The 26,898-nt window shown below is 37.9% G+C and overlaps 1 protein-coding gene across 1 annotated transcript in view; it reads left to right on the forward strand.

The window, feature by feature from the left end:
• Positions 1-26,898, forward strand: part of slc15a4 (solute carrier family 15 member 4) — a 73,142-nt gene that overhangs the window by 43,377 nt on the left and 2,867 nt on the right. Inside the window, exon 8 of the mRNA XM_055167355.2 lies at positions 4,623-4,781. Within this exon, the coding sequence (XP_055023330.1) occupies positions 4,623-4,781 (159 nt within the window). The remainder of the gene's footprint in view (positions 1-4,622; positions 4,782-26,898) is intronic.

Below are 26,898 nucleotides of genomic sequence, written 5' to 3' on the forward strand. Positions count from 1 at the left end.
ACCATACATTGGTAAAGTGACCGCACATACTAACATACACTTGCTGACACTCTTGAGTGCTTTATTAAGTGTTAAAGTGAGTCATAATGTACTGCTTTTGTATTGAGATCACCATTGAATATTCATAAAATTATCTCATTTTGTGTTCCAAAGAGAAAGTTGTACCATTTGGCACTTTTCAATCATTGTTCTTTATATTTCAACTCTACTTGACCTGGGTGCTGTGTGGTGCAAAGGGTAACACTTCATGCTTCGGCCCATAGCGTTTAATGCGTTAGGTAACACTGGGCCTTTTTACACCTGGTCACTACATGGGATTTCTCTTATGGGATTTTTTAAAACTTTTCCATTTTCCACACTCGACCACATAAATGTGACTACACGGATATTAGTCCTATCTTCTATTTCCACACAAAATGCTAATATTATTCATTATGTAAGGACTGACCATTTGAATAATTTGAAAATAATGAATACCCAAGGTGATGATGCGTCACGATGCAAAGCCAATTATTTTCAGTTATACCACAGGCCTGTTGAACGCTTTATTCTGATTGGTTGAGAAATGTTATTTTTCTGTAATGGTACATTCACATGGGGCCTATTCACTTTTAATGGCCGAACTAAAATTGTGGATCTGTCGGCGTGGCGTCAGTGCCGTTGCTCGCGGCAGAAGTTGAACACTTCTCAACTTATTAAGCGGCAACGCATGTGTCAGCCAATCAGATTGCCTTATGCAAATAACTTAGGCAGAGTCAGCCAATTACGTTTATGAAAGACCGGAGCATGTGCTGCAGTCACTATGATTGGCTGTTGGCTACGCTTCAGACAAGCCTTCCGTCAACCGTTGACGCTTTCGGCTCGTGTGAATGTACCGTCAAACACACACCTTACATGTCAAATGTCCAGAGCAATGTTTGTGGTAACCATGGCGTAAGCGTAATAATTGACTCCAGTCCTTTGAATTATTTAAAGGGACACTCCACTTTTTTGGAATAATTTTCCAGCTCCCCTAGAGTTAAACATTTGAATCTTATCATTTTGGAATACATTTAGCTGATCTCTGGGTCTGGCGGTAGGACTTTTAGCATAGCTTAGCACAATCCATTGAATCTGATTAGACCATTAGCATCGTTCTCAAAAATAACCAAAGAGTTTTGATATTTTTCCTATTAAAAACTTGTCTCTTCTGTAGTTAGATCGTATACTAAGACCGGCGTAAAATTAAAAGTTGCGTTTTTCTAGACGGATATGGCTAGTAACTATACTTTTATTCTGGCGTAATAATCAAGGACTTTGCTGCCGTAACATGGCTGCAGGAGGCGCAATGATATTACGTAGTGTCCGAAAATAGTCCCCTGCTATTGAAAGATACTAAGGGGACTATTTTCAGCTGCTGCATTATATCATTGCCACACACCTAACTTGTCAAATGTCTTAAAATAGGCACCAGAGCACTGTCTGTGGGAACCGTGGAATAATTGACTCCAGTCCTTTGAATTATTCAAAAATAATGCACACCCACGGTGTAACTCTGCTTCACATCGTGCCGCATTACCACCTTGGGTGTACATTATTTTCTTATAATTCAACGGCCCGTCGTCAATTATTCCTTACATAATGTACACCAGCAGTGTATTTCCCACATTGGGTGTGCATTCTTTTCAAATAATTCAACAGCCCTTTTTCAATTATTCCTGACATATTTAATTCTTTTTTAATAATTTAAAGGACCAGTGTCAATTATTTCTCTTAAACCATGGTTACCACAGACATTGCTAAGATATTGCTCTGGTGGTTATTTTAAGACTTTTGACTGGTTAGGTGTGCGTTAGTAGGGCATTTGAAGTGGCCAGGTGTAAAAAGCCCAGTGATTCACATCATATAAATAACTAAACATAGGAAATCAAAAATGTTTTTCAAAACAAAAGTAAAATGTTTCAGGATTATATTTAAACAGCTCAGCTGCTGAATGCCACCTCTGACCAAAATAAGATAATGATATTAGCAATTGAGATCATAATGGAGGTTTACAGAATATATAAGGATATCGACTGAATTTTTGAGCCTTTTACCTTTATTCAAAGGAGAGTTAAGAGTGACTAAGGACTTTTTTAGTAGTGGGGATTTTTGCATGCATTTAGAGGGTTTTGCAGCGAAAAACAGTCAAATTTGTTAAATACCAATAAACTGAAGTACTGACTAATTATATTTTTCATTGGCATTAAAAGAAAATTACTTTAAAAAATTATTTACAAGAAAACATGTCAGACGCACTTAAAGGACAAGTTCGATATTTTACATTTAAAGCCCTGTTTTCAGATTGTTTATGATGAAATTTTCGGTTTCTGTTGTATCACCTCCCACCTCTAGAATGGCTGGATAGGTGCACTGGAACTATTCTTCCTAAAATGCATTAAACTTTCATTTACAAAGACGTGAAACTCACCGAGTGTTCAGGGGTGTTCACTGATATGCTCACACAAAAATGGCCGCAAAAGATGCCCTCCAACAGGTGTTTTAGCATTCGTTGTAAACTTGTGGACCTATTTTTCCAAACGCCTCACACCCGTATATTCTTCCGTTGAGAGCTTAAATAATAAACACTACAGCCCAGTTGGTGGCGATAATTCACCTTTGCCAATTACAAGAATACAAACAACGCTATCTGCGGCAGAGTAATACCGTACCTCACAGCACATCTAATACAAGTCAATGGAGTTGGACAAAAACTATGATAAAACCTGTTGGAAAGCATCTTTTGCAGCGATTTCTGTGTGAGCACATCAGTAAACACCCCTAACCACTCGGTGAGTTTCAGGTCTTTGTAAATGAAAGTTTAATGCATTTTATAAAGGATTGTTCCTGTGCACCATACACCCATTGTAGAGGTGGGAGGTGAAACAACAAACACCCAAAAATTCTCGGGCCAGCATCATATATCCAAATTTCAGTCAAAACCGTTCTATTTCATCATAAACAATCTGAAAACAGGGCTTTAAGTGTAAAATACCAAACTTGTCCTTTAAAGGGTTTTGCATCTGAACTCTCCATATATTTACAGTCTGTATACATTTTAATGGCTACGGCTGTATTAATAGCATTTCTGCATCCCTTCAAGCTTTAAACGTCTGGCACTGCAGACACACTCTTGCTGATACAAACAACACTTGGAAAAGGTCAACCGTACCTGAAGACAGCTGTAAACACTGTAATAGAGCAGACACGTTCCTCCACATCTCTATCGCTTCCATTTTTTTTCTCTCCGCCCCTTCCCTTCTCACGTCTCTTAATGATGCGTGTTGCTTTCAGCGCAGGCTTCTGTGAGGGCGCCAGCGTGGGATTGTGGGATGGGATTAGAAGCTTTCTCCTTTGCTGTGTTTGTCGCATCCCTCCCTCTTCTTCTCAGCTGTTTTTCTCCTGCTCTCTCCTTTCTCTCTGTATCTATCCATGTATCACTGAGAAGATTCATGGCCTAACCGGGCTCAGTAAACGAGTCTGACAGTTGTGCCCACAAGCCATAATTTTGAAAATGACAAGTTTGAGGCGCCATGAAATTATCAATGTCAGCCAGCAGGCAGCCACCACTCGGGGTCAAAGATAGCGATTTGATCTTCTTCTTCTACATCCTTTATTCATCCTCTATCTCTCCTGAACTACTTTATCTTTGATTTCTCAGACTCAGCACTATCATTTCCCCTCCTTTTCTCTCTCTCGCTCTCTCTTTCTCTCCCTTTCTTTTTCTCTCTCACTCTCTCAGTAAATATTTTGAGATGAATGCTGATTTTGGCACTGAAGTAGGTGTTTCTGAATCATTTTGCTGCCAGGCCTTCAGCTGAGCGTTACGTGTGTAAGGACACACCACCTTCAGACGTGCTGTGGTGGTTTAATGCCACGTTTTGGCAGGATGTCTATGAAGAGGTTTTGTTGTCTGTGTTACACTGTGGGGTGAAATTTATTCAACAGTTTCAGTGCAAAAACATGGGTATTTTGTCAGTCCTACTTAACCAGGTACTATATATGGTGGTTCAGCACTGCTATAGTCATAACAAGTCATTAGCATGCGTTTACAAGCAAATGCGTCCTCCTTTATATGCACATGGTTTATTATACCTCAAAAGTCTGTGCTGTTTGCCTGGAAAAATCAACACTGTTCGAGGAAAGTATGTGATGATAGAGTTTAAGTCTAAATTAGATTACCGTGCACATTATCTGTTAACTGTAGTTGTAATTCAGATAATGGAGGAAAGGGGTATTGCACGCAGAACTGGTCTGCAGGATGTTTAGTTTTTCTGATTTGCATAATTTCTTTAGTGAATCAGCTGATAAAACATCCCTGACAGCATATGCATATAAACAACATTTAGCTTTCAGCTGGGACAATTTAGTCAGTTTAGTCATTTTTCCTTTGTGTATATGCACACTTGTATCTGTATGCAGCGAAGCTTTTAAAAATGAATTTGCTGTTTGTGTGTCATTTTTCAATCTTGTCATCCACCAAATTATGTTACTGCTTTTGTGTATAGTTTGTGTATGTGTGTAGTTCCTTGTAGGGCATTTGAGATTTTGATCATGTATTTAAGATGTTGATCATTGATTTCTGCATCTGCTTGTGTTTGCAGGTTTGGAGTTTGCGTACTCTGAGGCCCCGCGCTCTATGCAAAGCGCTATAATGGGCTTGTTCTTCTTCTTCTCTGGCATCGGCTCATTCGTGGGCTCTGGACTTCTTGCTTTGGTCTCTCTTAAAGTTATTGGCTGGATGTCCTCACACACAGACTTTGGTAAGACCTGCTTATTATATAAATTAGGGATGCGCTGTAATTTGCATGTAATTGTCATTGCGCATCTCGTCAGTGAAGCCGGTTCCATGATTAGAAGTAAATCGCCATCTCCGGATCGCCATTTACTACATAAAGCTGTAGTTCACTGACAGTTGTGGCAATTGTGCATTAATTATAGCAGACTTATTGCCTGCGATGTTTCCCAGCTGGTCAGTGAACTACGGCTTTGCATAGTAAATGCTGCTCCATCTGAATAGCAGGTGATGGCGATTTACTAATCAAGGAACTGGCTTTACTGACGAGATGCGCATTATATCGCATGCAAATTATCGTGCATCCCTACTATAAATATATGATTAGACTTCACTTAAGAGAAATATGTGGAGGTCCTAACCCTGAAAAACAGTTTATAAATAGGATATGTTTAAATGTGTACCGTATGGTAGGGGTGTAATGGTACACAAAATTCACAGTTCGGTACATACTAAGGTTTGTATGCACGTTTGGTTCAGTTTTGGTGCAATTAAGGGTTATAAATGCAAAACATAAAATGACTTGTCATAATTAACATTGGTAAACACTTTACATATATTACATATGGTAAAAACAGTTTACATATTTTAAACAGATTTTTAAATAAAACACCTGCTTGGTTTAACCCGTTAATTGGCGCTGTCCCGTGAGCGGGACACCTACGTTTATTTCAATATTTTCTATGTAAATGTTAATCTATCACGACAAACAATATATTGTTGGAAATGTCTAAGAATGTAGTTTTCATATTTCAAAACCTTTTAGCAGTAATAATAATGCAGTAACTGTAATTTATTCATTTGTGACACAAGTAGGCAGCAAACCTCAAAGCAAACCAGCACAAACCTCAGTTTTTTTTTACAATGTTATGTATTAAAAATATACTATATTGCATTTTTATTTATTACAAATAAATTTAAACTGCTTTTAAAAAAAATGAATATTTTCACCTCCAGACACTTCCCTAAAAAACGTTGAAGTGTCTTCTTTAAAACAAAGAATTACCAAAATTAAAACCAAAATTAGGCTTCTAGACAAAAAAAAAATGCCAGAGTTATATTAATTTAAAGGTGTATATCACCTTTTCACCAACCCCTCACTCAAAAAGGGCTGTGCCAGTTAAAATTTTTGCCACCAAAATTTGAGAGTGTGCCACAGAATTTTACATCCAGTCGCAGTGCGACTAGTAAATTTGACCTTTTTTTGTGATGTGACACTGAATTTAAAACAGCACATTGTATATTCTGCATCTATCATTAAAGTATTTATTAGTAATACAGTGGAAATTAGTAGAAATGTGAATATTTGGTTAGCATGTTGATTTACGGTGTGTGCCCCTAAATATTCTGGTTGTGCCCCTAAAATTTTCAGTTGGGGCCACTTTGCTCCTGGTGAAAAAAGTTAGTCTGAAGCCTTGACACTGCATCTTAAAACTTGACGCTTATTTGCAGAAAGCTGCAAAAAAATGTGCGACACGCATAACAATCGAACATATCCATCTAGTGCATGTTGACACAGAAAATCAATGCAAAAGTGGCGCAGTGGAATGAAAAATGCATTCGGATTTAGTGACTTTGCTAAACGAACTTGTGGTCCGCCACTTAATGTGTTCCCGTGGGAACTCGGATGTGAAGTATTTTCAGCACGTAAAAAAACGTGAAGCCTACTGTTAAAGGGGACATATCATGAAAAGCCATGTTTTTTTTTCATGTTTAAGTGCTATCATTGGTCCCCAGTGCTTTTATCAACCTAAAAAACGTGATAAAGATCAACCCAGTAACTTAGTTTTGCTAAACCATTCTCTGCAAGCATGTGAAAAAATAGGTCATTGAAATTTGGCTCCCTTGTGATGTCAGAAGGGGATAATACCGCCTCTTAATCTGCACTATCCAACCACGGCACTGCCATTTAGTACAGAGATAAGTTCATTTGCATTTAAAAAAACACACCCAAAAACGGCACATTTTTGCTCACACCTACAAATGGGCAATTTTAACATATTATTATAAATTATCTATATGGTATTTTGAGCTAAAGCTTCACATGTACTCTGAGGACACCAAAGATTTATTTGACATCTTAAAAAATTCTTGTGAAATGTCCCCTTTAAAAATACCATTCGGTACACCTGTGCAACAAACTGGAAGTCCTGTACCGAAACTGATCGGTATGAATACGTGTATCGTTACACCCCTACCATACTGTAGACCAGTCAGTCTCTAATTCCTTGCATCGTTTTGTAGCCATTTTGAATAAAATCATTCATCAAACTTCTAACATATTAATTTCTGTAACATCAATTCTTTTGGGTTCTAGTCTTATTTCTTTGTTTAATTACACAAAATTTATTAAATATTCTGTATTTAATTAAATATCATTCAACTTTGGCCATGCTGGTTCCATCTGCATCCACCAGTTTAAGAACCACTGCTGTACACAATACTGTAAAAATACTGTTACAGTTAAGTTTTAGGGTTTGGAGTAAGATTAGTCTATAGTAATTTATAGTAATAAAAGCATCAAAAAATTATCTATTGTATTTTCCCATTTAGGTTGACAAGTAAACATGTATTTTCATTGTCCTTGCTCATGTGACCAAATGCCGATTTAAGCTGTAATGCAGGAGGTTAGTAGATTGTTTGGACTGACAGCTTTCACTCAATTTTCTTTGTCAATATTGTATTCATTATGGTCATTAAGTGCTAACACACCATATTGCCCAGACACGAAGCAATTTGTTAGAAACCAAGATGGCAGTTTGGATCTTTAGGAGCCAAGTTGTTCAATGCCAGCACAAGCTGAATGAAGTTCAAATAACCCAATTGACCAATTTAATGTTCTATGTGGATGAAAGATGGTCAGCATTCAGATTTATTGTAATTATGGCGAGTTAAAGAGTGTTCACCACTTTAAAGCTCTTGTGCGGAGCACGTGTTTGCTTAGGCCATGGGTTTGATAGATGATGTGTGGGTGTTACATGTGCACGTGCACGCACACAAGCTCAAGTGCAGTCATCTATAACTAAACCCAAGAGGTGAGTGCCCATTGTTTGCACGTGTATGCCCGAGTGTATTTGTTTATTTGAGTTTCGTTAGTTCACCGAATGATTGATGATCAGTATTATGTCTGTTGCTGTAAGCAAGAGAAGATACAAACTTTGTAAACATCACAGTGCTGTGGATTGTTGCAGTGAGTCTTCCATGTTTTGCATTTTTTACCTTTGTCCAGAAGCTTTTATCTACTTAGAAGCCTATTTATTGTGCTTATAGACGGTTTCAGCAGCAACAACATAAACAAATGGTTTTTGTGGACTAAACGCAACATTCGGTAGACTTCCACTTAGAATCAATAACACCAGAGTCCTTACAGTAGTTTATTTCTGTTTATAAGGGAAATAAATGACAAGTAAATTATCTTCATTCACATATCATATCTAATCCGTAACAACTTTTACACTAAGGTAAGGTTACTGTGTAAAATTAATGTATACAATGTTAACTATACAATGTCCTTGAATTCTTGCCTGGCTGCCAAACCTCTCCGCACAGCTGTGATCTATGCTCATCGTTTCCCCTCATCTTTATTTTCCACAAGGTATTTGTTTCAGAGATCATTTATGCCACTATAGGGCTGGGATAAACGATTATTTTTTAAACAATTAATCTTGCAATTATTTTTTCGGTGCATTGATTAATCTAACGATTAATTTGATCATTCTGAGCATTTAAACCATAAACAAAGCACTGTCACTTTAACTGAGCGTGAGCAGTGCAGCAAAAATAGCGCCGCGAGCTCGGGCTGCTCATGCGGTGGGGTGCATGCTTGTTAACGTGGGTGCTGAAAAAACATGCGCCGCTTACGCACTGCTCACACTTGCTGTGGGAAACCGGCGTGGACTGGAGCCACTCGCGTTGCTACTACTCTACCGCGCCGCCATTTTGGGTCTGACGAATCGACGTGCATATTTTGCGTCTACGTATTTTTTTGTGTTGACGTCGCCAATGACGTTGACGCGTTGTCCCAGCCCTATGCCACTATCCAGACAGATAAATAAATAAATACAGACCGGAAATTCACTTCGGTTCAGGCGCGTAACTGTGACAACGTAATGAAACGGTCTATAAATCTAGTGCACTATACAGTTATTGTACTGAGGCATACATATTAAATCATTCCTTTCAGAAAAAGCGTGAGTTTTTTTTTTATTGTTGTGAGCAGAAATCCTTGATCTTGAGCCACATTTTCTTAAAAAATGCGGGATATTTATTCAATCTTATGCAATGAAATTGCGTGAACTTGCCAAAATTGCGGGAACCTACAAAAACTGCGTTAACTAGCAAAAACTTTTTGCAGCTTTTCATTGATGTTTATTGTATATATATGTGAAGTAAATGCAACACTTTTCAATTTTCAGCTAAGATATATATTAGGGCTGTGCGAAAATATCGATACAGCTAACTATCGTGGGTTTTTTTCGCGATAGTGTTTCGGTATTTCAATCCCATCAAATCCTTCTGTGTGCGTCAAACAACCTCCTCCGCCGCTGCTGTAGTTGTCGCTGTCCAGTTGTCGTTCATATACAGCCGTTCGGCCAATGTCTCTGAATTTAGCGGGAGTGAGAAAATGGCAGAAAATTTAAAAACACCTGCAGCTTTTCAACGTTTTTTTTTTTTAATTCAGCTCTATTTTTTCCATTTTTGATAAAAACAAGAGAAAAAGTATTGCAATGTATCGCAAAATTTTCCATGATCCATGTATCGTGATATGTATCGTATATTGAGGCTCTTGCCAATACCCAGCCGTAATATATAAATATGTCTTTTTGCTACGGAAATGCAAGGATTATGAAATCATGCAAGATTATGCATATTTTGCGAGATGAAATCTGCAATTTATGCGACGAAAGTGTTGCGTATTTAAAAAATGCAGCCCACGCATACTGTAAATATGCGGACTTTGGCTGATTATGCATTGAATCATGCGATCACATAATCACGTTTTATGGAGAGACTGTTTAAGTTTTCTCTATGTCGTTTTGCCATTTAAGATACTATTTTATTTTAGATATTTTATTATTAAATGTTTAACGTTTTGTAATGTAATCACTGCAGACACTGTTTACTTTGTTTACATCTGTGCAGGCTGTTTTCTAGGCAAATGCTTGTTTTCAAAATCTTTTATTAAAAGGTAATACCTATCCACTTCTAAAATGGCTCTTGTGCTGACAGCATCACGCCCCAACAGACGGAGTAAAATATAAACCAATAATAACACTGCATGTTTCGTCCCCTCATACTTTTAAATTTGATTCACTCAAAATGTCCTGATTTTATAGAGAAATACAAATGACACAATTTTAGTTTTAAGTTTTATAGCACATTGGCTTTTTATTTCATGCAAACTTTTGATTAAAGTGCCAAGAAAAGTTTTGCGTACCCGAGTGCCAGATCTCATTTTAAAAATGTGCATACTAATGAACGGCCGTGTCAGGCTAACAGCACAAAGGGTTTGTAAATCTGTCTCTGTGGAGATGGTAAGTAACACAAAGGAGACAATAGATGGATGCGATTCCCATCGCAATGGCAGTTCAATGGTCCAGATGTACACCCACCCATTCTGTGTATCTGAAGTAAATGAACAGTTTACCCACAAACTACCTCAGTTCCCATTAATACAGCGGGCCCAGACAGGTGCGAGACAGTTCTGCTAATGGCGGGAGCGAGAGAGCGCGTACGCGTGTAAATCTGTCCCTCCATGCATGATTTGTTTGGCAAGCGTCTTTGGGTTATTAGAGTGGGCCTTAATTTGAATTATATGACACGTTTCTGTTCTCATTTGTTTAAAGGTGCCACTTTTATAGGTAAGGTTAGTTGAAAGGACAAAAAGTGAATTTACTCTCGAGTAAGATCCAAGCCGAACTCGAACTCACGTTGCTTATATAGTCACCAAGGCTCCTATTCACAGCCACGGCTCTTATTTTTCTATCAATTTCGTCTCTTACAAATGAAGAAAATAAACATACTATACATGCTATAACAAACATTGAATTGAACTTAAATGCATAAATGGACACACCTGGGCCTCTATGTTAAACAACAGGAACAATTGGATTAGCTTTTCTGTATGTGTTTTTTGGCCACCAGCATAATGTTATTCTTTATCTCTGCTGGTTGCTCCATTACTGTTCTCTCTCCTTGTTTCCTATGGCGCTCGACTCTGCAGGAAATGAAGAGAGAGAGCGAATTATGCAGTATTGAACAGAAAACTTTTAAAGTGTGCGTACACCATCCAAGCCTGTGGCATGCCCTCGGATGCACATACAGACTCCAGCTTATGCGGGATCGAGCGCCCAGGTATTAATCGCAAGCCACAGGCCCTGATTACAAATCATCCAGCTCCATAACAAACTCTCTCGCACCTATTTTCGCAAATTTGTTCATCCTCCCGGAAAACAGTTTAGCAAATCAAACTTGTGCACGGGGGTGAGTTAGACATGCTCTCTAACTCTTTAAATCCTCCAACGCTTGGTGGAGGTCTTTAAAGCTGAAGGCCATCGGCCCGCAGGTCTAACGGCTACAGCCGGTGAATCGTCACTGGATCAGGTCCTGATCACTTATCAGCGCAAAGACACCAGAGAGCTCCCGCCGACCCACAGGCTAGCAGGTGTAAAGCTGCGCTAATCCTGTGCTGCATTTGTCATGCTTAAAGGCAGAAGACAGATAGAAGTAAACTCAAAGAGACTTATTACCTTCCGCTTGCTTGCACTGCAAGACTGAAGCACACGTTCGAAGACTTGGTTTTTGTGTTTGTGTGCACACTACTCTGCTAGTTGGTAGCTAGTTGTGTCAATTACAACATTATTGTCTTCTCCAATCTCAGAAATTGTTCTCACACAAAACTTTGCAATGTATTGTATTTTCCGGACAATAAGTCGCGTTTTTTCATATTTTGGCTGGTGCTGCGTCTTATTCTCAGGAGCGCCTTGTAAGTCTGTATGAATGAATTTTGACATTTATGAGACCATTACCATCTGCAGCCATGAGAGGCCGCTATATGCTGCTCCAGTATTTATGTAATTCAGTGGATTCAGTGATGTTGAATGACGAGTCCGCAAACTTGATGCTTGTGGCTTGTTTGGTTAATTTATCCTCTTTAGCCTTCCAGGTATGTTCTGTATGCTATTGTTTATCAAGTAAATAACTAATAATGTTACAATTACGTACAAACACCTATTCAGACGGCTGTTCTGTGTGCTATTGTTTAGTTGAAATGTGGGTTCTTCAGCACGGATTTTGTGAAATAATTTTATAAATAAATGCCACGTATAGTCCACTGTGAGTTATATGTTATTTCGTCTGACGAATTTTTGATTGGTGCGACTCCAGTGCCACTTATAGTTCGGAAAATACGGTAGTGCTGCGTACACACCAAACACGAAACATTGCGTTCCTCACTTTAGATTACTCGTGGGATGTAACTTTGTGTCAGTTTTCATGCGAGTTGAATATTTTCAACTTCTGCGAAGACGTGTTTGAGCGAATAGTGCGTGAATACCACCCGATTCACGGCATTCGTATCGCCCTGTGCGAAATTTGCATCTATTCGCATCTCTGAATGGACTTTATATGTAATTTAAATCGTTACATTTGCATTTGATGTGTAGGGTAGAGCGGGGCACAACCTAATGCTTTTTGACTTTGGCTCTATCATTCAAAAAATATTTAAAGTGGAAGGCCAATCTAGACATTTAGGCCTGTTATCACGGGTAATTTATGTCCATTTTGCATTTTACAAAAAAAAATTTTGCACGATTTCGATTATTAGATTGATAGTGACCGGAATTTTCGTAACGGTCTTTGATGGACTCAATTAACCAGAATGCACTGCGCGGAACTGAGTCATTAGCTCCACCCACTAACCACTGATCGATGCAGTCTTCAGGTTTGTTTGACTACATGCGGCGCCGCAAGAACCGTCAGCCGGATGACGTCAAGGTTCCGCGAGAGCGATTTAAAAGCAAACTCCTCCGTATGATTTCACGAATCGCTCTCGCGGTACTTTGACTTCATCCGGCTGACGCTTCTTGCGACAGCCACATAAAGTTGAACAAGCCTAATAACTTCTTTTACCGCTCAACCTGCTCTCAAATCAATTTAAGTCAATTTGACAACAAACTCAGGCCACCGGGAGTTTTTATTGTTATATCGACGCGACCCTCAGTTGACACACCACTAACAGATTACTCAAAAATTTAAATATGCAGCCAGCACTTTCGTCAGGAAGATTTCGAGTACTGTTTTCAGCCCAGTTTTTCCGCAGACTCAGGTAATGTAAAATGGTAAAAATATCTAAAACATAATTTGGCTTAGTTGTTGCTTGTTTTGTGTAACTACTGTACGGTAAACATACTACGTAGAAAGTTATATTGTTATTATGAACACGAGCAAAGCAAGCTAACGTTAGCTCATCCTCTGCAGCTGTCATTCAAAGAACGTTATCATCTACTGTCAATCATCTCGCCTCAAGACCCGCCCCCATATAGAACGTTCAAAATTATGTATTCGTGCATTTTTCTTCCGGTGATTAACGACACGTCAAATCACCGTTACTGTAGCAGTTAACAGCTTCAATTTTTGATATGGAGTTAGTACATTTGATGGCAGCACAATCAACTAGATATGTGATGTGATGAAATATAGTGTTGGAGCATAATGTTGTTTTAGGGTGGACTTCCGCTTTAAGTTAGATCAATCATTTTTTACACAATCAACATACACCTCTCTGCTACAAATGAACACTTGAAGTTTATTTGTGGGACCTACCATTATCGTACAATTACACCGAAAGCGACAGGAGTTGCAAACGTTACAACTTAACCCAAAGGTTTTTGGTTATTGTAAGGTTATTGTAACAAAAAATAGAGGGTTTGTTATAACACCTGCTAGAAAATGTAGTTAAACAAAAATAATTCAATACAATTCTGTCTATATACTAAAGGTGGATATTGTTTATATATCTGCCTATAATAGATAGATATTCACACATTCATCCATCCACGATCCTTCATCTAACCATCCTCAATGCATATAAATAGATTTTTTTGAAAGGGCTGCACAATTAAGACAAAAACATCATAATTGTGCGTTATTTGGCCTGATATTGTATTAACAGTTATCATTTTGATTAATGGTATTTACATTGTTTTCATTTCATTGTATACTGGAGGCTTAGTTGTAACGCTGTGTTACAACTAACCCCGCTGTGTAAAAAAGGTTTGAATCCCAGCTATAATTAAGACAGTGATTAAAATAATATAAGGTTAGATTTGTTGACTTAAACACCCAACTCAGAAATGGAAAAAAGCATAAGATGAAGAAATTTACTTTTATGCCTCCAAAACACTCTTCTTTCAATATCTTAACCAAAACTTTTCACTAATTCACAGGAGATCATCTAAGAGAAAATGACCAAAAGCACTGATTGCTTGGCCCTGTAGAAATATGTAAAGTAGCTGCGTTACAATTAAAACGTGTTAGTTTGTGCCCCGCTCACCCTTACGTTCCAAAAGACTTAAATGTTGGCATATTAACAAGCACCGTTTTTGTGCATGGAACAGCATAGATGGATGGGGAGATTTTATTTTGCGCATTGGTTCTCAGTCAGTGTTATTGGCTGTTGCGCATTGCACTTGAATTTTTTCATAGCTGCTGTGACAAGTTGTTGTTTATCCGACTTCAATTTTTGTAGTGTTGATTTTGCTTTAGGAACTCAAGGCAACAGAAGTGCTATCTGTTTGATTTCCAATCTGGTTTAAGTAGAAAAGCTGATGTTATGCGAGTGTTGTAAATGTAACCTTTATAACAACCTTTCTTTAGCTCTGCTTCCCCAAACTTTTATTACTTTTGGCCAACTTGTGAAGGGGACTTTGATAAGTACTTGATAAGAAATGTTTTCTCCTGTCTGTTATATTATCTGCAGTACTGGAGGTGTCACCAGGCTCGGTTTTGGCTCACAGTGTTGGTAAAATTAATTCTTTCAAATCTTTTCTCTGCCCTCTCAGGGAGCCTTCGTTTTTATTTCTTTTCCTAAAGGTGAAAAGTCTTTCTGGTTTCAGGTCAGCTTAAAACCATGTGAAGCGCCACAGGGTCTGCAGACATGACCCTGGCTTCCTGGTCTAGAATCGGTATCTGGCACTTACAGAAATGTCAGTGTTTTAATCAAGGGCAAGAGTCTTGGAGAAGTGTGTTCACTGAATATGACAAAAGCAAAGAAAGATGTCTTTCAAAGGTGTGCCAACAAAAGAACATGGGTAGAAAATGATAGAGGACGGAGACAAAAGAATGGAAATGTTCTATTATAAAAGTCTTTTATGCTGAACCTTTGATTTCTTGAACAAGTCTTTATTGTTAAATATTTTATTCATTTTAGTTATATTTCCCTGCAGTGGATTATGTCAGACAAGTATCATCAAATAAAAGAGAATTCAGTCTGGGTTTTATTTCATGTTTTGAGTGGAGCTTGTGGTCCTCTTGCAGTGATTTTCGACTTTGTTGTCTCTCTGATTGATCTTAGTGTTTTCACATATGTAAAGAGTACTTTAGTTTCTCCCAGTATGAAGAAGTGACTTTAAATGGGGAAAATATATTTACAGTATGAATGTGCTGCATATGTGATGTTTGTTATGGCTAGAGTCCTTGCCATCGAATTCTGTTTCCCCATTTATTTATTTTTTTATAAAGGTTATAATAATTTACGAGAGTGATGCTGGTGAAGCTCCATCCACCTATTGACAGAATCAACTTTTAAGCCCTTACATCAACATCCTTCACAATGAGTGTGCATCATTTTACCCATACACTACCAGTCAAAAACCAACAGAAAATATTAGTTTGAATGTACGCAATCGTATGTATTTAAACTTAAGCATATTATTAACTCATTGAGTAAAAAGTTGACGCCCAGCATTTTTTGTGATTTTCGTTCTTCTAAAAATATATAAACATACAAATATAGAAAATGAAAGAACAAAAATTTGCTTTCAAATGAACAATAAACAAACAAACAAAACGGGGGGGGGTATCTATTTTTTTTCTCTGCTTATAAACTCTTAAATATGGGTATTTTTCTTCAAAAAAAAGTTTTTTAGCAAAAAGCTGAAATAATAGCATTTTTGTAAAAGAATTTTGTTAAAGATCCGATTTAGAACAATTATCAAAACACACACAGAGTTTAAAATTATTAAATAATTATATTGCTTAATTTTTTTAGTAATTGGTTAAGTTTCCATCTAGTGGATAATCACAGTATTACAGATTGCCATATAGACGGTTTCAACAGTAACAACATAAACACACGGCTTTCGTGGTCATCATGTAACTTTCTGTAAACTCTGCGAAGAATAAATAAAAACAAAGTCCTTTTAAAGTAGTTTATTTATATAACAAGCAAAATAAACAAAACATTGATTACACAGGAACGCAAAACATTAGTTATTTTCGACAAGGTATTTGTTTAAGAGTTCAGTTTTAGCAACTACACTCTTAGAAAGGATGTGTTAATTTTTTACACATCATTGTGTGGTAAGCTTTTAACACATTATGTGTAATTTTAACACATTATGTGTCATTTTCTGTTGATTTTGTGTTAAAATATAACACCTGTTGTGTTAAAAGTAACACAAAATGTGTTGTTTCAATAATAACACAGCGATGGGGGAATTCTGGGATGCATTTTGTCCTAGAATCAACACTGATGTGTTGTTTTTAACACATTCGTTCTAAGAGTGTAGTCAGACTCTTAAAGCAACACTAAAGAACTCTGGCTCTTTGCTCCCCCTACAGGTTAGAAGCGTAATTGTTCATTACCACTGTCGTTAAAACTGCAGCATAGCTGGCTCTGATTGGATTGTAGGTCTGCCGTAAAGCAAGTTTTTGTAGTTTTCACTCGAACTACAGGACCGCTACCCGACGGTTGGAAACTTCTTTAGTGCGAACAAACAGAAACCGGACGCTTATCGCGTCACCGCAGGTGCGCCCGATGAAACGGTCTATAAATTCATCATGTTTTTTTTTCATGCAAATTTTTTCCCTTAATTGACAAGATAACTCGTCAATGGCAGGGAAAGAGTTAAGCTTGTGATAAAAAACTTGGGTGTGTATAAACTCTTCAATTTGGATATTTGTTACCCTGCACACTCAGAATAAAAAGTACATGAAGGTACAAAAGTCACTGGGGTAGTACCTTTTCAAAAAGTACACTTTTGTACCTAAAAGGTACATATTGGTACCTCCAAGGTACATATGTAACAAATAATTGACAACTGACGTCAAATTATTTGAACATAATGTACACCCAAGTTGGTAAATGCGGCACAACACGACCTAAATGGTACATAATAGGATCTTTTAAAAAGGAAACATCAGTGATAAAAAGGTATGTGTGCATATGAAAACTCTGCGATTCACTATTTTTCTACATAAAATCGTCCTAAACAATGTAAAGAACATTTTGTGAAAATATAACCTTGATGTCTTTAATACCAAGTAAGTTCATGTCAAAGTTTGAAATCAATGTGAACTTTGATGCTCCTAATCTCAAAATTAGACTTTAGCCAGAATTTTACACACTTGTCAGAAAAATTGTCAAAAATGATTCCTAGTGGTCAGTGGGGCAGTATTGTTTCAAAAAGTACACATTTTCACCTAAATAGTTCATATTAATAACTTATAGGTACATTTTGATACCAAATGTAAACATATCTATACCTAAATGGTACATATTAGGACTGCTTGGGTGATAGCGTGGGTCCATTTTTCACCATTTTTCTCTGATCATATTTGTCAAAAACCCTTTCTTAGTTCTTCTATTTTAGTAATAAAACATCACATTTATTCATATTTTTCAGAACATACTCCTGTGAATACACGATAACATGAACACAGTATTATGAAGTGAAGGGGGTTTGTTTGTTTACCTAAAGCATGTAGCATTAATTCAAAGTTTTGACACTGTTGCTCAGAGAGATCGTCCCTGGACAAGCAAGCCGTAAAATATGAACATCTCTGCTTTTGCAGACCCTGACAAATGGCATTGAACTCTGTGTGCTGACTCGTGTAATCTCCTGTAGAAAAGCTGTCAAGGCACCGGGACAAGTGCTGCTGAAATATTGTTGTTGGGTTTAACACGCGCAGATAGAGCTGCAAGCGGAAATAGGTGATGTGTTGTGAGCAACATGATTATTTGTTAGGTCGTGTTACTGAGTGTCGAAAGTGAAGATGCTCTGACCTCTCTCTCTTTCTCTCTTTTTCTCTGTGATCTGTTCAAACGCACCTGGGGACCAAAAGTTTTAAAGAGAATGAGTGTCAGAAACAGAAGAAGAGAGGAAAAGGAAATTTAAAGTATCTATTGTATCTTATTCTCTCCTACGGTGTATTGTTTCATACTTCCAGCTAAATAAATCAAGCTGCGCTTTTTCGCTCTCCTCGTTTCAGCCTGCCAAACTTTTATAGGGCTGGTTAATGTCCTTCATGGACAGCTCTTGTTTTGTCTTTTGTGGACGTAATTGGAAAGTGTTTGGCAGCCTGTTAAGTCTCTATGTGTGGCCAGCAAAAGCTTTGAGAAATAAATTAAGATAAAGCTGATGAAAAAAAACATTGCCTTCATTCTACTTAGCAAAGATGGACTATAAGTTGTGATTGATGTGTGTTTGGTTAAACACAAAAGAGCTTTTCACGGCACAGGATAATTGTTACTTTACCATGTTGGAACCAGAGCGGTCAATTTAATGAAAAATAAAGCAATAATATATTAAGACAAAATGATTGAGTGGGGCAATATTTCCATCTTGAACCGTTTGTAAATTGAGTATTTTCTTAATTTAAGCTTAAAATCGAATGCTTCCCAACAGCAGGGGAAGCAGTTCACACATGTTCTTGTGTTCAAAAACAGCTTTATTAAATTTTACACGGTTTAAAAATTTATACATATGATGCTCCCACTAATAATAGAACGTTGAGGTGTAACTAAATGTTCTGCAATAGAAACTTAACTATGGTCTAATACAGGTTTACATAGATAGACTAAAGCCCAATTTATACTTCTGCATGGGCACGTACCCTACGCCATACCATGATGATCTATGCAGACTGCAAGTGCTAATTGGTCTGCTGTAACCCTACCCTGAGGTCAAATAATCTGCAATATAAAGCGTCACATGTCCTCATACGCTTTTCCACTTGTGACGGTAGAAACAAAGGTGGATCAAGTTGAGGGGTGATTTTTAACCACTCGTGTTGTCACAAAGGTCTCAAAGGTTTATTTGCCACCATCACTGTTGATGCTTCAACAATTAGAGGCGGACACTACTTGAGTATTTTAAGTAAATGTTTAAAGCTTCTGTGCTGAGTGTTTGTCTTGGGAAAAATTTACTTTACTTTACTAAAAAATGTTCGATACATTCTAAAGCATAGAATTATACTGTGTATTCTTTTATATTGCATATTAAAATTGATTTAATACCTAATTACATAAAAATTGTGTACTTTTACTTTCTTGAGTAAAAGTACAAAAGTACTTTTTACTTAAGTAAAAGTAAAAAAAATAGATGTTAAATGTACTTAAATATTAAATATAAACCAAAAAACTTGAAATTATGAAATGTAGTGGAGTAAAAATTATGATAATATGCTTTGGAATTCATGTTTTCCAAAGAAAAACATGGATAAATATAAATAATTAAAAATGTACTTTTATGTAGAAAGTAAAAATACTTAAGTAGTGTCCGCCTCATTCAACAATGTACATAACAAACTGCTGCTTCTTTGGTTTTTGCCTTGATACTGTGGGTTACATTGATAATGTACCCATTGAATACTGCCTACTAGCGTTCTACTAGTCTTTGATGTCATGCCCACAGACTGTTTACCTGAACGTCTGATGCATATTGCACACTTGTGTGGAAACACTTCAGCAAATTGGAAGTCGTCCCCTGATTGGTTGAATTACACAGAATTTCCAGGAGATGTTCGTATCACGATCTTTTATGGTCTGCTCGAAACAACACAATGCCGCCTGATCTAAAAAGAAAGCTGTTGTGTGACAGTGCTGCATCAAGATTGAGAAAATGCAGCATTTTTAAATATATTTTAAAGTGTGTTTTATTATTGTAATAAACTTTAGAGATGTTGAATGATGCTTGCACACCAGTCTGTTATTGTGGTGAAATCTCAATGCCCCCAAACATAATGCGGCACAAAACGAAACATGATTGGTTGCTTTATGTGTGTCAGTTATATGACCTCTTGGGCAGGCCATTCAAAGCAGCCATGATTTCCAGACCTACGCGAGGCTAGTCGATGCGGACAATGAAGTATACATGAAACTGCACGTGTAGACTTTACAGTAGAGTATATGCTGAAGCATAAATCATGCTTAGCAATGTGCAAAAATTGCAGACAGAACAGAGTAGTTATGTGTTTTATGTCCACCAACAGACTGTTAACCTCAATTGTGATGTTGGAAATTAAAATTAAATAGTGATATTTTGTCATTTTTGTCTTGTACAAAGTGTAATGCTTTTTAATTATCTTGAGTTTTTTCTGTAAATATTGTTATGGGCTTTATTGGGATTTGATTTGATTGTCATATCGTAATTTTTTTATTAAAATTTGTAATCGTTTGAAGCACTTCTTTAATATTGGTTATTTCTTTTCTTTCCCTGTGTTAATTAAACCAATATCTGTCCCCTCAGTCTTGCTGACAAGGCCGCCTTAATGCACGGGCTTACCTGGGCTGAAGCCCAGGGGCCTCCGAAGTTCAGGGCCTCCAATGTTCGCGTTCATGATGAGCTGAAAATGTCATTTTGTTTTGTAACTTGTCAGGTTTTCTGTCAATCACTCTGCACGTTACATATCTGCTGATTGGTCCGTGGTAACTTACCGTGAGATAAAATGTCAGACGTAACAGTCAGATTTTTCTATTCCGCGTAATGTATTAAGTGCCCGTTGTCAACTTGGCATTCCTGCATGTTAGACCAGTGAGGTGCAGGTCTCTCTCTTTCGCGCGCGTGCTCGCTCTCTCTCTCTCTTTTTCGCGCGCGCGCTCTCTCTCTCTCTCTCTGTGATCGAGTCTCTGGCATGCAGAAGTCTTTCCAACCGTGCGCAAGAAAGTGTCCGCCAAATAGAGAAAAGAGTTCCCGCACATAATGCTGTCTGTTAGTTGTTATAAAGTTTAAGTTTACTCGCGTTTATATCAGTGACGCGTGCGCAGCTGGAGCGATAGTTTGACGCGACGTTAGCTCACAGTACACACATCTGTTGGTTTAGATTAGAAAAACAACAAAGAGACGCAACGGTAAAGGTGCAAGTAAAGAGAGACAAGACCATCTCAAAACAGACTCCATGATTATCCCCTGATAGCACCATTCATATTTATAATCTCCTTATCTAAAGATATATACAGGTATGTTCCCTGTCTGTTTTGTGCATTTTCATGCTTGTTCGTTTTACATGCTTATGTATGCATAAATACTAAATACAATGCAGTCTATATCTTCAATATTCTAAAAACTAAATAACTGTTTAAAAAAATAAGATTTTGTCTATAAAGACTTATCTTTTGTTATCATTAATGCTTTTTCACTTTAAAACTAACTTTAACTTATTATATTTTTAAAACTGTGCTGAGCATTTGGTTAGTGAGTGGCAATGAATTTTCTGCAAATTTGTATAATCCAAAAACTATATAAATATAAAGCTTATAAACATATATACTTTCACACATTTTGGTTTTATTATCACCACAAGTTGCTGTGTATGGTTGTTAAATAAAGTGTCTTGTGTTTATGCTCAAGTGGGCTCAGTGATATGTTAATAACAATATTATGGTGTTTTCTGGCTCAAAGAGGGAAAACTCACTGTTGTATGTCTCGAAAGAAACTCATGCATTTTGTGATGTAGATTACCTAGATATTACACTTAAAAAAGAGACTATAAATCGATGGGAAGGGGGGCCTACAAAACCTCTTAGCCCCGGGGCCTCACATTAGGTTAAGGCGGCCCTGCTTGCTGAATAGTGATGTGTTTTGGAGGCTTTTATTGATCAGGAGAATCACTTCTTTCTAAACGTTGGCAAATTGCTGAGCTCATTGTTTTACTTTTTTACTACATATTATTCAGCAGATTTGGGAGTACGGCAGACACTCCCTAAACTCTCAGATCATGTGTACAGTGCTTGTGTATATATTTGTTCTGGTCCATCTGTGTTGGGTAATAGAAAGCAAGACTGATTGTGATGAAATGCATTGCTGCCTGTTTTACAGGGAAACTAACAGTGCGTTCACACCAGACGTGAATGAAGCAAATAAATCGTGCTATTTGCACGTAGTTGGAGTTAACTTGAGTTAACTTGCTTCATTAGTGCATGAAATTCAGATGTGAATACGCTCAATTGCCAGCTTTAGCTAGCTTGTAGTCTCAATATGTGTATATATGAAGAGTTTGGTTCCAAAACGCGATAAACGCCTTTTTTAGTTACCACCAAAATCAGTATTGTATCAGGTCAGTATTAGAGATGCGCGGTTGGCGGTTACAGCCGCGGACTCCGCGGATAAACCGCGGATCGGGCGGATGACGTGACGAAAAATAATATTTTAATTAAATTCGGGCGGGTGGCGGATCGACTGCTTATTATTAGCTGTGTCCTTCTAAGCATGCGATCTAAAAAGGTGAGCACTCTGTCTTTCAAGGTGGCAGCCTCAGAAGTTCGCAAAGAGAACTGAAATGAGACGGTTTAGCCTTCTGAGGACCCATAATTTGCGTCACCTGCTGCACGCGCCCCCAGTAGCGCCCACCGCACCTGTCAGCAGAAAACAGCGGAGACATTTCTGACTTATTAAAATAAATATGTAATCAGAAAAATATTAATTTATTTGAGAAAATATGACACATTGATGTAGATTTAACTATTCAACAGTATATCAAATAATCAACCTTAGAAATATACGCAACATAAACAGAATAATAATTACACAAAACATAACTTATAATACTAAAACAGTGACAAGAAAAATGTTTTCTAATAAATACACACTTTTATTTAATAAAGGTTTTAATTGTTTGGGATAGCCTCGGCTGTTAAGGATCCATTCGTTCTATCATTAACAGCATGGAGAAATGAGGACGCATTTTGACGTAGCTTTTATCAACGCCGTCGAAGGAGGTACGTGGCAAACTCAAAAAATGAGAAACAAAGGAAATAGAAGGTCAGAAAAGGGTTGCCTGGAATAAGTTTTACAAAAGTGGTAAATCAGGATGAAACCAGTGCAGACTATGTAATTTGTGCGTTTAATTTAGGCTATTTATTTATTTATTTTTGTCCCTGTGCGCCGATTGGAGACGGAGTTCACTGCTGATATTCTAGAGCTTTCTAGTCTCGCGGCTGTCATCTGCAGCGCCCATATGAGCAGCGCCTTGCATCGCCCAGTCAGCGGATGGCGGCCGGTTGCGGTTTTGAAAAATGGTCAGAAACGTTGGTGCGGATGGATGGCGAACGGATGATGAGTTTTGTGATGGGTTGCGGATGAAATAAAAGCCCATCCGCGCATCTCTAGTCAGTATTAAAAAGTAAATTCTAAATTTTATGCAAAATCCGATATCCGCCGTGTTATTCTGTCATCTTTTCTCCCTTTTTTCCTAAAACGCGATAAGCGCCAGTCCTCCTTCTCCGCAGAATGCAATAAATCCACTCAACAAATCACAGCGCATCATTCCACGCTTTGTAAACAACAATGGTGGCTCGTTGAATTCACACGGAATCCTAGTTTTCCTCATCTACTTTGTACTTCGTGATCAACAAACAAACAAAAACTAAATAATTCTTTTGATGGCATTGATAAACCTGTAGTGGTTTTGTGGTATTGAAGAAACGTAAGCCATCAAAATCAAATAATTTACGTGAGAGGCACTCGGGCGAAGGAAAAATGTTAGCAAAAAATGTCTTGCTAACACGTTGACCCCAGGGAATCTTATGAAAAGCTTTCCATTATTTTACGCCAAGTCAACGAAAATCTAGCAGGACCAAAACATTTTACAGCTGATCGCTGTGAGCGTTTTTTTTTACAACTTACAGTACCAGATTGTCCGACCTCCTCACTCACTTTCTTCCAAGCAAAATCCTTTTCATTCCAGTTTCTATAAAAGTACGAAGATGTGTCGTACAGCTCCAGGTGTCCACATACAGCGGTGATGATTTTGTCTCTATATTGTTATTTCTTAATCACGTCTTAATCATGCCACAACTAGAGCAAACTCCTGGTTGGCTAACACTAGGGATGCCACAATTCTCAATACATTATTGAACCGTTCGGTTCGACCCTCACGGTGCAATACCTGGCCCGTTTGTTGGTATCGATTGTCGGTTTGCTTTTAGCTATACTGAGGCATGTCGGTATTGTAAATGCAGCGTTTTTGGAGATTGGGCATTTGTTTCCCCTTGCTGGAGGGAAGTGAGATCCCAAGCTCTATTGCTCACTCAGTCAAACTGTCTACCTGCTTGTAACACTGGTTGTCATTGGGGAGCGTCTGCTGTTACAGAGTACATAAAAGCAGAAAAGCAATTGATCGTAAGCTTGTCCATGCTTTTCACCACGGTTATTGGATGGGGACAGTTGGGGGAGTTAGGAAATTATTGGGGGGTTGGAGTAGAATTGAAGTAGGCCTGCGTCTCCCATCTGAGCTCTTTTATGTCACAAACAGTGCTTTCAATGAGACGTTACACCGTCCAAGACTGGGATCCCATCCCAAATGCCTTCTAGTCCTCGGATGTCGCAATAGTAATCCCCTTCAAAATCATTCAATGACAGATACTACCTTATGTACAGTCTGTACGGTCAAATCCATATCAAGTGCATTATTTGCGACAGGACATTTGTATCTTGTGGTGCTCGCTTCATACAAGACTCATCATTCAGGTTGTTAAAATGCTGCTGTCAGATCTCTCTTATTACTGATGTCAGGTTGACAATAGTGAGAAGCACAATTATGTAGAAACTAATGGGCTTTCTGCTTACCCATTCACAGTATTTTGCCCTTTGATCTCTATGCCATTTTAAATTTGTGCTTTCATGTCTTTTATCAGCTGTCTCTACTCAAGTAGTGTAGTTGCCTCCGATGATCTTCAAGGCTGTGGACAGTAAAACTTCCATAATGAATCAGTTGATGTTTTTCTATCTTTGATTCGTCGTCAGTGGTCTCCTGAAGATATGTGCTCCTGTATAGCTAGCTGTGTAGGTAGCATGGCATTAACAAAGACCTCTACCGACAGTGTTGTAAAATTTATGCTCAAGCTAACATGCTTATAAGGAAGTTTTCCATGTGCTCTGACTCTGTGAAGTGTTTTTTGTTTAAAACCTATATAACACCACTATATTCTGCTCAATTGTGGTCTAACTATAGGAAAAAGAGTATGCAGAGGCTTAAAGTAGCATACAATGATGCAATGAGGTTGCTGCTTCGTGTCCCTAGGTGGCATAGCGCTAGTCAGCTGTTTGTGTCTAATAGGGTGCTTACTTGTGAGGCACTCTTACGTCAATTGATGTTCAGTTTTATGTGCCGACTGGACAAGTCGGAGAACCAATTAATTGTATCTTTAGTCAGCCCCTTGAAAAGCTGCTATAGATTTACTTCAAGGTTAAGAAGGCATTGGTGTAATTGCCTGTATATTTTATAGGTTAATATGTGTTGTTTGTTTTTTACTGCGTATTATGTATGAGTATGATATGGACCTGTGTCTGCAATAAAGTTTATATATATATATAACAGTGTAAAAGATCATGGGTTCGAACCATAGACTGTAAAAAAGATGGATGTAGTGTTTGTGACGTCACCCATACGTTTCTGAAGATCGCTTTTGAAGCCAATAGTAGGCGGGGCCTGTCTTCGCCATCTTGGTCGCGCATCACTTACGGATATCCGAACATGGGTTAAGAAGTGCTCAAGTGGCCAAGCCCATAATTATGTAGAACTTTAAGACTTAATATCAATTAAATTGATGAGTTACATTTGACATGAAGGGGAAAATTAGCTATACATGAATATCAGCTGACGTCACACACTTGTCTTCTGCTATTTTGAGAACCTGAAAATAGTCGCAAAAGAACTAGAAGCTATACCTTCAATAAGTTGTGAGCATCAAAATCGCTATTTTTACAACACTAAGAAGGCTCGACACAACATGATACTTTGCTCGAAGTATTTGTCTGTACATTTGTCTGTACACGTGAACTCGAGCATTGAGAACATTGTTTGTGTACACAGAGTTTACTAAAAAGAAGGTTTTGAACAACTGACTTTGGTTGATTTGTCTTCCACTCGCCGCCATCTTCCCAGTCAAGATGTATCGATCTCCAAATGCGACGTAAGGAGGGAGGAGAGTAAAGCTGGATAGCTCCTAAAGCACAGTTCCATATAAATGCACGGAAAATTTGTTGTTTTGTCGCAAGTGAAAAACTGTATTGACCTATTTGAAAAAGGAGCCTCACATGAGATTCATTCGTTTGCATTCGGAAATCGATTATTTACGTCTGGCAGAGATGACGAGCGGACACCATAACAGCCAAAGTCAGTTGTACAAAACCTTTCTTTTTAGTAAACTCTGTCTACACAAACAATGTTCTCAATGCTCGCGTTCATGTGTAGAGATCCAGGTGATACTTCGAGCAGAGTTTCATGTTGTGTCACGCTTTCTTATGTTGTAAAATAGTGTTAGTTCGGTAGCAGCGAACAGCGGCTGGAAGAACGCATCAGCATCACACCCTTACCAAGATATTTTTTAAAGTTTCTTTTTATGACAGTCGAGGTGCGACATGCTGTCTTTCGTAGCCCTTTACTGTATCCGTAAGAATCATAGACAGTAAGAGATAAGAAATCCGTAAATCGTAGCAAGGCAGCCAATGCTTGTCAATAGCCTACTGGTACTCGGTAGGTCCTCATAATGGCGGAATGACGTAAAAGGTCACATGACTGAAATCCATCTATACAGACTACATGTATGTAGCCTGTCATGTGTGTGGTTCGTAATAAAAAAAATT

This window comes from Misgurnus anguillicaudatus, chromosome 5 (assembly GCF_027580225.2).
Source record: "Misgurnus anguillicaudatus chromosome 5, ASM2758022v2, whole genome shotgun sequence".
NCBI classification, from domain to species: domain Eukaryota; kingdom Metazoa; phylum Chordata; class Actinopteri; order Cypriniformes; family Cobitidae; genus Misgurnus; species Misgurnus anguillicaudatus.